General features: G+C 38.0%; 2 protein-coding genes across 2 annotated transcripts; one reads left to right on the top strand and one right to left on the bottom strand.

The window, feature by feature from the left end:
- Positions 1–3,263: 3,263 nt before the first annotated feature.
- LOC135598369 (phosphopantetheine adenylyltransferase-like) lies at positions 3,264–6,869 on the bottom strand. Its single transcript, XM_065092046.1, has 6 exons — positions 6,569–6,869; positions 6,414–6,485; positions 5,547–5,606; positions 4,004–4,098; positions 3,826–3,895; positions 3,264–3,700 (listed from the first exon to the last, which is right to left on the bottom strand). Exons 1-6 carry the CDS (start codon positions 6,761–6,763, stop codon positions 3,593–3,595), a joined length of 600 nt encoding a protein of 199 aa, XP_064948118.1. The 5' UTR covers positions 6,764–6,869; the 3' UTR covers positions 3,264–3,592.
- A 1,691-nt stretch (positions 6,870–8,560) lies between these two features.
- LOC135598368 (uncharacterized) lies at positions 8,561–13,549 on the top strand. The gene is made up of 4 exons (XM_065092045.1): positions 8,561–8,767; positions 8,887–9,528; positions 10,901–11,329; positions 13,130–13,549. The coding sequence occupies exons 2-4, from the start codon at positions 8,940–8,942 to the stop codon at positions 13,294–13,296; spliced, it is 1,185 nt and encodes a 394-aa protein (XP_064948117.1). The 5' UTR covers positions 8,561–8,767; positions 8,887–8,939; the 3' UTR covers positions 13,297–13,549.
- Positions 13,550–13,925: the final 376 nt, after the last annotated feature.

The following is a 13,925-nucleotide window of genomic DNA, read 5'->3' as shown; positions in this document are numbered from 1 at the left end:
ATTTCATCCATATTTCTCTTTGTCCATTCTTCTGATTGAGTGTATAGACAAATAGGTGTGGGGTTTTGGTAGATCGGGTCTATGTTCATGCTGTTAGTACCAGAAGCAAGTTTCTCTAAGCTGTTGTTTTCCAAAGCAAGTTTCAGTTTTGCCGATGGATTGACAAAGAAGTATTGGGTACTTACTGCCTCTGTATCATAAAGATGAATCATCCACACTGTTGAGTTAGTAATCCTAGAAATCAAGTTTTGAAGGTGTGTTACCGTGGTCGTGATCTATTGCATGGATAAACATGCATTTTCTATATCTTTGTGTATGTGGTCAGATTTATCCCTCCCTTTCTGGTATGTTGTTTCGAGTTGTGCCAAAGCAATGTTCTCTGCGTGGTTTCAATTGATATGATGTTCTTTCCATTATCTGAAATGATTTCATGTCTTCAATGCCTTACTGTTTTAGTATCCAAGAAAGACAGATCGCTGTGAATCAAAACAAATATATATTGGGTGAATTTTTTTGAAAAAATCTTTAGTTTTGAGAAATTTTTATAGAATGTCCTAATTTCTAATTTTTTTTACAAAATATTTCTCTTTGCATTAAAATATTATTTTACCCCTATCTTCGTCGGACTTGTTGTCTCTATCGAACTTATTGTTGCCTTTATCGGATCTGTTGTTGCATTTATTTTGCAATACCGTCCTTGTCTTCATAGGCCTTATTGGCCCTCATTGGATTTGCCCTTGCTTTCGCAAACCTCGATGGCTCATGTTAAACTCTCTATCTTTGTGGGCCTCGTTTGCCCTCGTCGAACTTACCCTTGTCTCTGTGGGCTTCGTTAGATCTTATCGGATTTGTCCCTATTCACTTCACTCGTATTGTCCTTGCCCATAATATAAGTGGTTAAGACAGAGACACTGGTGAAGGGTGTTGTGGCTAGCATCCTTGCACGAGGCAGGAAGGGGGCACAAGGATCGCCTCTGCTTATCACCACCTCGGTGACGGCGACAAGCAGCAACGGTGTTGGGTGGAGACGATGGTCGACAAAGGTAATATCATCATTTTGAAAAAGAAAAATATATTTTGCAAGAATTTTTGAAAGTTATTATGCTAATTGAGATTTTTTAATTTTTTTTAAAAAATATATTGAGTCTTTATAGATTACATATGTATGCATTAGAATGGAAGAAGACCACACATAAAAAAGGTGGTAGGATAAGAAATCCCCCCTCCCCACAACCTCAGATGACCCTTTGCCACTCTTTGACTGATTCAAACAATTGAATTGCAATAGACAAGATGGTGTCGTTCACCATCACCATCATCTGCAAGCCAAAAGGAAGACAAACCTAGCAAGAGCAAGTAGATGTAGAAGAAGCCCCATCAAACATGCACTAACAACCACAAGAGCAAGTAGATGGTGTCTTTCACCACAAGCCTACAGGGTGATGTGTTTTAGATTAATTATGTGTCACTCCTTCTCATTAATTATTTTTATATACATAAAGATATGATATATATGAACTTTCTTATAATCTCAATGGAAGATTCATAAACAAGGTTTGCCCTAACAAAGAATTTAAGTTAGGAAGGAATACTATGAAACCTTTAATAAAAATTATCTTGAATTTGAATCTTTTTCTAATAGATATAGATAGGCCGAAGATGAAGAAAATAAAATTTATGTGGAAGAATATGTATAAAAAAAATCTAAATTTATGCCAAAGGAGACAACAAAAAAAGTGGAAGAACCCTTGACTTCAATTTTACGGATACTAAAGCTCACTATAGAAAGACCCTCCAAGTGCATCATTTAATCTATCTAACAACACTACTCATTAGTACAATTGAATTATCTAAATCTCTACCAACTTAAGTATACGAGAGATCTTTATCGAATACGCCTATGACATAATTTTTATAGGATCATCCGTCGAATCCTTTATATTCTTGACACTAGACTTACGATAAGCTCGGACGTTAGACATAGATTAACTCCGAATCCTTGATATGTCGCACAACTTAAATCTAAAGTAAAATTTATTTTCATTATTCAAATCTTAATCGTTGAGGGAAGCAAGGAGCAGTTTGAATTCGTAAATTACGTTCCAAAGATTAAAAGCAAAATTGTCAGCCGCAGGTTGGGATTGAGAAGGTGGCGCGCTGCTAGTGTTCCACATTGTTCTTCCTGTTCTTCACCTCGTTACCGATCCCCTACACAAACTACAGACGCAGCGGCTGCTCTTTTGCATGGATGAAGGCCTCATCCATTCAACTTCGAGAGAGGATAGATCCATAATGGGCAATGCTTGAGACAGGATCGCTGCATGACAGCGAAGTAACAGTACATGCCGGTTGTAGCTGAAAGAGCATGCCGCTTCCATGCAGGAAACACTGTGAATTCTTTGGTTTGTATATGCCTTCTAACTGTTCGACCGATGGTGTCACATGTTCCGTGCGGTCCCTCCAAAGGCAAGTCGAGGTACGCATACCCTTCGATCTTTATCCTTCCACGATGTAAGCTGTGACTGATCCGTCTTCCTCCTCGTGCGTCCAATAGTTCCTGTCAATGAAGCTCGCTGCTGTGAATCCAAGAATGCACTTCTTTGACGGAGAGGTAAAAGTCTAAATCCAAATGTTGACTTCCATGACCACATCTTGCTCTCCATTTGGTGATGGTGCAGTTGAACTCATCCTGCAACTCCAGCAGCAGTCCTGTGACTGGGGTGTCGTCAGACCTGTTCGATCTATCTGCCCTTCAGCTGGAGAACATGGCCATGAATGCCTCTGAGTCACTTGTTACGGTGCCTGACACCTTCCTGGATTCATGGGGCTTCTGCTTGGGATGCTGGTTTGCACAGTTTCTCTGGCGTAGAATTCCACCCCTAGCAAACATTATAAGGTAATCTTTATGATCATTATTAGAACATGTTGGATCCTTCTCTGAACTGTTTGGTCATTTTATCGAACACCTTTTGCAGGAAATCAATCCCTTACAGCAAACAGTCTAAAGATGGAGGAGCCATCCAACTCGAACTCGATGTTCTTGGATGAAGGAGAAGTACTGATCACCGAGGTCAATGCCTTCACACACGGATTTGGGATTGAAACCTCGCACTAGCAACAAGAACATAATCTGCAACATTTGACACCTCCCACCCTTTTAGTGTATTATCCATTGAATTGTTGATGGCACTTGAAATGCACATATCATGAGGAACCATTAGAAATTCTTTTAGATCAAGAAATAAAATTGCAAAAACAGAATATGTATGTAATATATCTTTTCTTTATGTAAAATCAGAATTTCTAACATATAAAAATGTTTATTTGAATTTGTGAAATTCACAATTACAGCTTTTTAGTTGACAAGTTGTAGAAATAAAATTACTACAATAGTGGAAAGTACACTCGTAAATATATCTGCTTCCTGTGTGTAAAAAGGATACTACAAGAGGTAAGCTTTTGCGGCACAACTTTGAACAATCGAACATATGTCCTTGTCGAAAAGTTTTGTAGGGTATTTACGTAGGACACTCTGAATGTAGTTCTGTAGTATCAATGTGGGACACTCTGAATGTGATAGTTGTTGACGTTGCTATTGCTGATTATTGATGATTGCTTGTTCAGCCTCAATTTTTCGAAGTGTTGAAGAACTTATCTTGGTTCCTGTAGATTCCTCTGGCAATAAATCCACCACTTCAATCTGCATTCACACAACAATGAGAATCAACCGGCCGGAACTTTAGATCAATATCAAAAACTAATTATTTATGGTTGACTTGTAAGAAAATAACAGGAGATACTTGTGGATTTTTAATGTTCATGTACCTTTAATTGTGATAAGCCTCTCTCAGCCCTCTTCCTGTTAACAGCAATTCCTCCCGGCAATGTCTCCTTACTGGAAGACAAACCCAAAGGATTTAGATGTGGCTTTTTAATGACTGAATTGTGATTGATTCTGTCTTGAGCAGTATATTCGATAAGGATTGAAGGATAGATATGACACCTCACAATAATTGCCTCCAAATTTTCATCTACAATGGATGGACCATATGGATCGATGATTGGCTCAACTTGCACCGTCAGCTCAGGCTTGATGGACTGAAAAAAAGAATCAGTGGTGGGAAAGAAAATAAGTATGTGTATATATACAATGAGAACATCTGAATCACTAGTGGCCCAGAAAGAATTAGAACATTTTTCAGATAAATGAGCAAAAGTTGTGAAAAGCTTTCGAGTAACATCAACAGTTGGATCTTGTTTTTAGAGATAGAAGATTGCATGATCAAAGGCTCGGATATTGTCGCGGAGACACATATTCTAACTGCTCACAGAGGAGGGCCTCATAGAAACTCATTCCACAGAAGTCCTAATTATCTCGACAAACTACTGACGGGGTAAGGAACTATTTCTTTAAAGGCTTGCCACTTGTACATGAGTTTTCATAGGAAAAAAGAAGGTGAAATGAAGAATCACCAAAAAGTGATGCCAGCCATAGCTGCTTGGCTAATAGAAGTTGGAGGAAGGCCTAATAGAAACTCATTCCAATTAAGGCCTAATCATCTCGTCAAACTACTGCCGAGATAAGGAACTGTTTCTTTAAAGGCTTGCCACTTATACATGAGTTTTCATAGCAAAATCGAAGGTGAAATCTGAAGAATCACCAAAAAGTGTTGTCAGCCATAGCTGCTAAAACCTTGGCTAATAGAAACTGGATGAAGGTCTAATAGAAACTCATTCCAAGGAAGGCCTAATTATCTCGACAAACTACTGACGAGATAAGGAACGGTTTCTTTAAATACTTGCCACTTATACATGAGGTTTTGTTAAGAAAAAAGAAGGTGAAACCTGAAGAATCACCAAAGAGTGATGCCAGCCATAGATTGTTGCAATTATCATCTCATCAAAAACTGCAACCATTTAAGTAAACTGCACACAATTGTGTGAATCGACCATAAATTGCTCTAGCTCATGATAGATCTCCATGTTGTCACAAGTCACTATTACATGATCATATAAACATTAATAATAAAGTTATAAACTAGTACAAGCTAAGGTTTTTTTAAGAATCAGAACTAGGGACTCACTGCACAGACAGGTCATCAGTATGTTAGTTGCTCCCTTGAACTGTTAACAACAAAAGCAAGGAACTACACGTAATATAAATGAGCAAAAAATATTTCCCTATCCTTCCTGTCATTCATTTTTCAGAGTTTAGTGTTCTATATAAAATGATAATAAACAGTTAAGATAAATGACGAAGTGATACATAAATCCAAATAAATTTCTGCTGCCTGAAACTAATGTCACACCAAAACAGAACTGCTAGATCATGAGACAAGGAATGCTTAATTAGATCTTCCAAATGAACAAAATGGGAAGTACAAGCAGCTTTAAGTCTGAAGTTAGCATACCAATTTTGTGATAATAGTTACATAAAATTCATGATCTTTACTGTATTCCTTAATTGAACTGCTCATTGAATGATGCATAATAAACAATATTCATTCAGCAATGTAGAATATCTAATGCACCTCTCAAAAGATTACCTTAATGTAGTCCTTCACACTTTGCATGCGCTTCTCAACTGGTTCTATTAGGAAAGCATACTGCAATTTCAGGGACCAAAAGATGAGAGTTTAGATCCTCAAAACCAATAATTCAGCAAAAGTACTTGTAGCAACTGTCAGCAGTAGACTAAATAATAAGAGATTTTGAGTCCATGTTTGGGATCAAAATACTCCTTAAATTTACTAAACCAATTTTAGATTTTGTAACAGTGCAGTAAGCAATGCACGATTGTTTTGCTCAGTCTCGATGGGCAGCAACAAGTATTTTGTTATTTTGACCTTAAAAAGAGTATCACAACCCAGCTCGACAGGATAACTACTCACTAACTTGATACGTCTATAATCCCTACAATGCTTAAATCACAGTGGTGTAGCCCTCAACCACCGGACCAAACATCACATATCACATGTCAGCCTTGATATCATTCCTCACAATCTAACTTTTGGTCTGATAATTGACTTACTAACTTGATAAGCGGAGAACCACGTAATATTGAATGCTGAAGCTCAAGTTAATGGTAATACACTCGTCTAGTCTTTTATAGACCAACTCAAGTCTTCTCCCAATTTTCGAAGTGGGACTCATTGGAGGTGTTATAGAGAGTCCTACAGACGACAATTAACGAATGGAAAACTCTCACTTAATGGCTGTGTCAAATGATGATTAGCTGAATAACAGATCAAACAGTTGATATATGGACACCAGCAGGGTGCGAATAAGAATAAGATTTGCTTCGGATTTGTTCTTTGCACGATTAGGAATTTCTGATTCAATTTTTATTATCTATTTTTGCTTCCAAACAGGCAAATCGAACAAAAGGTGAAGAAAAAGGAACAAGAGGGCACCTTTTTCTTGCTCAACATGGGTCCATCACAAACCCCCACGACGACGCGCTCCCTCGCAAGCTCCGCGGATGCCTACAGGACGAAAGCTTAAGCTACAAGCAGACCATCACACGGTAGATAACCCGCATGGCAAGAAGGAGAGGGAAAAGGGGGACCTTGAGGAACAGGTGGTGGCCCTGGTGTAGTCTGTCAAAGGTGCCGCCGATCACGACAGCCGCGTACGAATTCGGAGGTTGAGACGAGTGATCGGGATGGGGATCGGGATCGGGATCTGGCGAGGGAGGAGAGGTCGTCGTCTTCAGATCATCCATGGGAGGAGAGAGTCCAGGAATCGAAAGGGGAAAGGTCATGTCATCTTCAATCTATCGATACCAAGTCCGCCTCCTATTTCCAAGCTATCGCCCCCTCTTATTGGAATCTGGACGGAATTCCATCTCCCTCCACTGCTACTTTTGCTTGTCAGAACGGTCGATCGATAACAGTCAAATTTGGACTGACACCGATCAATATTAGGATTTGTTAAATTCAGACGGTTTATTTGAACTTTTGAACCAAATGTAAGGTTTTTTATTTTTGTCTGAGTAGTAATACGATGATCGATCTTATTATATAAGATAGTATTTCGTCTTAAATCATATTTATCTTAGGAGCCATCTCAAAGTTCACAATGATCAAACTACGATCAGATTGATATGCCAATGAATGGTATATCAGTAAATTAAACTATAAGATTAATTTTAAAATTAGATCCGATAAAAATCAAATTGATATAAAGATACATAGAAATAATAATCCAAATCTATCAGTCTCGTCATTTTTTTTATGATCCAGTTCTATCATTTCCACCTAAATTTTCAACCCTTAAACTATCCTACTACATTTGAGAAAGTCAAACACGACAATTATATATTTTAAAATATCTCTACATTAATTTTTTTATATTTTATAAAAAATATTATGTACCGACCCCACATATTAAGTTTGCTATAGAAAAATATCGAAATAAAGAAAATATCAAACTACCACGGATGAATTGACTTCCCACCCAAACCTCTCCAATAAGATGTAATTTCTTGACCTAATTCGATTGGGATGTGGTATCGCCAAACTACGTGGTAGCTAAACTAGGCGGTAGTACCGCCTAGTGGTAGGGTGTCAAGTGATTATATCATTAGGTTGTGGTACCGTCAGTATCTCGAAAATCAGGGATGAGATACTTTTAGGCTTTAAGTTTGAATACACTTAAGGCTATAAATACATATCTCATCCTTAGTTAACATACACAAGAATTGAGAATAAAAAAAAAAAAGAAAACACTGTTGTAATATTGTATGAACTTCTCTTAAACTCTAAGTGTTAGTAAAGTTTAAGAGAGGAGGTTGTGGGGGTGTAAAGGTTTTCTCTTGAATATATCAAAAGGAGAATAGAATTATAAGAAGGTGGTTGATCTTTGCCTATTGAATGAAGACTGTTAGTGGATGTTGATGGTTTCGACGAAAAGAGGAATTGAGAGTGGATGAGGTTATGACAACCGAACCACTATAAAAATCTGATTTGCATTTACTTCTTGCTATTTATCTTTATTACTTACATTCCAACAATCATTCAATTTCAAGTTATCTTCGGAGATCGGTTTTAATCGAAACGAAGATTTTTTGAATCGACGTCATTATTATCCGCCGTACTAATTTACCTCCCAATAAATTAGAAAATTATTGGGAGGTAAATTAGTACCTCCCAATAATTTTCGATCCTAATAATTGTCGATTCGATCCTAATAAAATTTACTATAGAAAATTATCAAAATAAAGAAAATATCAAACTACCACTAATGAATTGACTCCCCGACCCAAAAGTCATCTTGTACCCATCAAATATTTGCATCATTACTATCTACCTAATCCTACATTATAAAAAATAACATCCATTACTGCGTTGACGTTTGCCCATTACAAAGTTCGAATATATATATATATATATATATATATATATATATATATATATATATATATATATATATAGAAATCAATTCGGTCGGTCAATGCTAACATTGTTCGTTCGGTCAACGAGCGTCATTCGAAATGTGATTGCTGTAAGAAAAATAGTAGCGTGAAATATATCATAATATGCAGAATAATGTTTGTCTATTTATTTTGGAGGTCAACTCATTTTGAAATTATAGGGTTTCGCCGGCTCCCCAAATCTTACAGTTTTTGATGGATGGTTATCCAATTTTAGGGTGAATCGATCGATCGCCTCCGCTCTGCTGTCGATCTTACCGGTCCTATCCTTGCGTTCGCTGATTTGCTTCGACTCGGTTTCTCCACCGTTCCAAGTTGATTCCTTATATTCAGGTAAGATTTCGTTTGTGCTGTTGATGATGATCTGTGATGAGGTTTTGGATGTCGGTATAGACGCCATCTTTAGCTAACTGCAAGGGTTCGCTTTGGGTCGGCGATACTGACCTTTCTAGGGCTGGAGTCTCGGAGCCCCGCCGCTCCCGAGCGACCTCCACCGGCGCCGACCATGGTGGGGCGGCCACCGATACCTCCGAACTCGTCCGCGACGAAGAGCATCCCTCGCCCCAACATCTCGCCGGCTCTCTACGCCATTCCCGAGTCCACTCCGCTTCCGGACTCCCCCTCGTCTTTCCCTCCCGCGTCTCCCTACATCATCAACCACAAGCGACGGGGGCCGCGCCTCCTCAACGGTGGAAGCCGACTGCAGCCGCCGCCGCCGCCGCAGGTGGTGCAGAAGGCTGAGGCCGTCAATGGAAATGGAGTTGAAGTTGGTGTGAATGGTTCTCATGGCAACGAGTTCGATGGGAAAGGGAAGCCCGGGGCTTCGCATGGAGGCCAAGGTGAACCGGACTCGGTCACAGTTGAACTTCAGGAAGAGAAGCTTAAAGACGCGCATGTGGAAAGTGGGGTTGTCGGGTCCGAGGAATTGGCCGAGCCATGCCCTGTTGGTTTGGAAGGAGACATGGAGACTGAGGATTTCTTTGATCCTCAGGACTCTCTTAGCACCTCTAGCAATCCTGAGCTCGACAGAAGTAATGGTTCTGTGTGCTGGAGGCCTGGTACTCCTTCGGGGGAGTATTTCGATGCGTTTGAAGGTACACTTTCATAGGTCTCAGATAATACTATGATTTTATTGGCCTTCTTTTTTTGTTTTTGGTATTATTCGACAATATGTGTACCATCTGAGGTTATGAAGCATGACTATTATTGATATGATGTTTGATGCTAGTTTCATCGATTCAGTGGATCTCATACAACAGCTGAAAAACTTGGAGTTTTTCTGCAATAGAATATCTTATATGTGTAGAATAGTTCTTTAGTGTCAAGTTTAGAAAAGTAGTTTGTATAATCTCTGATCCTGTATTAAATGGGGATGATTAATATGTAAATAGAATAACATAAGAAAGTGAGAATATTGGTAGGGAAAAGAAATCATATCGTGAAATAAGTTTGTCAAGGACTCCAGGAAATATAAAAGTCCAAAAGGGAAATCTTTAGCACTTAATGATGTTTATATTACATAGAAAGTTATTGCGTCGATTGAGCACATAGTGTCTCATGGATTCGGTCATCACAACCTTGAAAGCATCTGGATTTGTCACAAAAACCATGGAACTCGAACAAGAGTAAAGTCCCAAAGCATTTCTTAACTTGTGAGTGGCATGGGCCCATGTTATGGAACAGATCCACCCATATGCTAGCATTTAACTGTAATCAACTAACTTAAAATGCAATGACTTGTAATTAGACTGTAACCTCCTTTACAAGTTGTCAAGCTAGTATATTGTACTCTGTTCAATTTTTTTAATATTGCCAAAATATTAGATACTTTAGATCAATCGCAAACAAAGAGGCTCATCAATTTGGGAAGCTGTTATTGGAATAAGAATTTCAGTGGAAGTTGAGTATAGATTTCTATCAGATATAACCTTCTCAACTAGCTGTGATATAAACATGTAAATCCTATAGTCATAAGATAATGAAACTAACTTCTGTAACTGCACAAGCGAATATAGCATATTATATGCTGATAAACGTTAGATGAATAAGCAACATAATGATTCATTCATTTAGGCTAAATGTAAGAGTTTATAGCACTTAGCTAATAATATTGCTACCATATGATTCTATCTGCATGCCCAAAGATGATGTATCCTTTGTGGCCACATATATCAAATGTGATCCTGTTATATCGTTGATCTGCTAATAAGTGCATCTTGCGATCGATCCACATATGCAACTGCATAAACCACTTTTAAAACATTGGATAGACCTATAAATGACATACTCATCAAATTGTGGCTTGCCTTCTCGAGGCTTGTCGGATCACATTAATATTTTCTTCAGATGATCAGTATTCTAATGACGTACTTAACAGTTGATCATTTTGTAACTGAATCAATCCATGATCTAGATTTCACTAAAAACCATAAATTAGACGTACTCAATTTCTTTTGCTTGATACAGAGATTTCCAGTGATGGTACTTCACAATCTTATCGAATTATTGAAGATGAACTGCGTGAGACGAGGCTGAATTTATTGATGGAGATAGAGAAACGCAAGCAAACTGAAGAAGCAGTTGAGAACTTGCAAAACCAGTGGAAGATGCTGAGTCATCATCTGTCACTTGTCGGCTTGAAGTTTTCTGCTCCAACTTTCACCATTGAGGTGGATAAACAGTCCAATGTTGATCCTGCAGAGTTGTGCCAGCATATTGTTGTTTCACGCTTTGTGGCCGATGCCATAGGCAGGGCTTGTTCTCGTGCTGAGGTTGAAATGGAGACAGAACCTCTAATTGAATCTAAGAACTTTGAGATTGCTAGATTACGTGATCGCCTCCAGTATTATGAAGCTGCAAACAGGGAGATGTCTCAAAGAAACCAAGAAGCAGTTGGTGAGTGCTAAATTTACATTAAGAAGCGAAACACATTACTTCTCCACTTAGTCTTAATCAAGCATGTTATTGGCTATAATTCCTGTCCATCCTTTTGATCCTGTCTTGAATTCATATATGATATTTCCATGGCTGTAAGTGTCATCAAGATTATGAATAGCAATTTATAAAGAGAACTGCAGGTTTTTCCTTGGGCAAGTCTCACTAATCAGTATTTGCTGACTGATGAACCACATACACACATGCACACACACACAATATTTTTTGGTTAACAAACTTTGGAAATTCAAAGTAGAACTGTCCCTCTTTGTAGCTTTTAACCAAGAGGTTGAAGTCTGAAGATACCGGAGCCTTTTATGTTATTTCCACAGTTTTTACCTTCTTGCAGAATTTCCAGTTGGAAAACTTTGGTATCATTGAGAGATGATGGAATATAATTGTAGTTAACCTTAAACAGAAAAAAAAAACTTTGATTCATGTATCACTGAGGCCACATTTCTTAACAGTAGATATTTATTTTCATTCTATTCACCTTACACTTAATTTGCATTGTCAGGCTGATTCTGATATGATCAATTTATTAGAAAAATGGATGACCTTATTTTTATGACTTTTTATTTGACTAGACATATTTCATTAGCAGGGGCAGGATTCTAGTTTAGGGGGCATTATTAGAATGACTGGTCATTCATGCTACTAGTTTGATACATGATTATTCATTATTCAAAACACTTGTTAATTTTATGATTCAAAGGAAGTGTTCTTTGAAGTCTTTTCACTTGAAGGTTAGGGTCTAAGGCTGACATTTTGGATTAACTTATCCCTAATAGGCTTGCAATTTATTTGGTTTAGTTTGATTTTTTTGTTATCTTGCTATAAATAATTTATTAGAATGAAGCTCATCTATTACATATGAATAATAAGAAAATTAATCAATTATACCAAATTAAATGTGAGAAATAAAATTTTGAATTTAATTTACGAGAATATTTTTGAAGAGAAGTTAGGTGAGGCCGACAACAATTATTGTGAGAGACATGAGAAGACTATCGTAGATCTGACATTTTGGATCAACTTCTTCCAGATATTTTGACAGCTTTAGTTGGCTTATGCTGATATTTTTAGTCTTTGCTATGAACATAATATATTAGAAAAAGAGTTTTTGTCTCTATCAATCTTGAATACCTAAAAGATAAATAAGCATCTGATGTTTAATGCGAGAATTAATTTTTTGAAATGTATCACCGTGATATTTGGACATTAGTTTGGTGAGATTCACAACAATTATTGCAAGGATCCACAACATTTTTGCCGCTAACGGAGCTGCTTCTATTTGCTCCAATTGAATCATGGCTGCATCATTTCTTTAAGTTTGGTGGTCTTACATTTATATGGTAGCTTTCACTTTAAGCAACAATTTTGGATCACTTTCATACCCTAAGTACCATTGACATCTAAGCTTTATGGAGGTTTGATATCAGCCTACATGCAGTGTTGATTATTGTTATCTAGCAGCTTTAGCTCAGTCTACTTCACAGATATCTGCTTTTGTGATTTTTTTTGGTGAATGAACTTTATTAACATGATATTTGAAATACGTAGATTGCTTTTAATGCAATTTTCCCAGTTTGCTAATCCTGTTACATTTGCTGTTTAGTTTTAGATAATGTACCCAACTTTTACCTGCACTCAGAATTATGAACTACCATGCCTGCACCTGAGCCCATCTCCGCACCCATAAGTGAAAGCAGTAAAAGGAACATTTGTGCTTCTTTTGATCATTGATTATTGTCATTGCAGAATTGGCACGACAACATCGTAACAGGCGCAAGAGAAGGCAGAAATGGTTTTGGTGCACAGTTGGTCTCCTTGTGACTGTTGGTGCCACTGCCGTTGCATGGTCTTATCTTCCTGTCTCGAGGTCTTCAACAACTGAAGGCAGTGCCACGGAGAGCCGTGAAAAATGAAAGCAAAAGATTTGTGCTAGTTGTTAAGTGTTTTCTTTGCTTATACTCCTACATAATAACATCATGTACATAATAAGGAAGTAAAAGCTGAACAAAATTGCATGGGTCTTCAGCTTTCGAGCATTTCTGTTGCTCGCTCTGTATATAATTGGATTGGGTGGGTCGATCCCAGCTGGAATTTGGCATTCGCACATGATACAAGTTGTTTCTTTGATGCCGAAGTGAATAATTGTGTTGTTGAAGATCTTTTTGATGGGGTGGGTTTTGGTTTCTTCTTGGAGTGGACATGGATGTAATATTGTAAGGTTGCACCCTTACAATTTTTTGTTCTCCGAATTGGTGAAAGTTGCTCGAAACTTGTGTGCCCTTGCCCACACGATCTTGCTTGCACACCCTTGTTGTAGTCATTGCTACATGCATTCATCGTCCGCAAAGGATGTTTGAGGGAGTGTTCCACGACAACACCACAAGATTATGGACTTCACAGTGGGGCAAAGGTGATAACCAAGGATAGATGAGGGCAGAAGTGGCGAGGATCAAGGGCCTGGCGCAATCGGGTGACAACGGGACAAAGGTGACGACTTACATCGTCGAAAGTCAAGAATAATTTTATCTCTTAGAAAATAAGA

This window comes from Musa acuminata, chromosome BXJ2-1 (genome assembly GCF_036884655.1).
Source record: "Musa acuminata AAA Group cultivar baxijiao chromosome BXJ2-1, Cavendish_Baxijiao_AAA, whole genome shotgun sequence".
Taxonomy (NCBI): Eukaryota; Viridiplantae; Streptophyta; class Magnoliopsida; order Zingiberales; family Musaceae; genus Musa; species Musa acuminata.
This window is presented reverse-complemented; position numbering and strand designations above follow the sequence as displayed.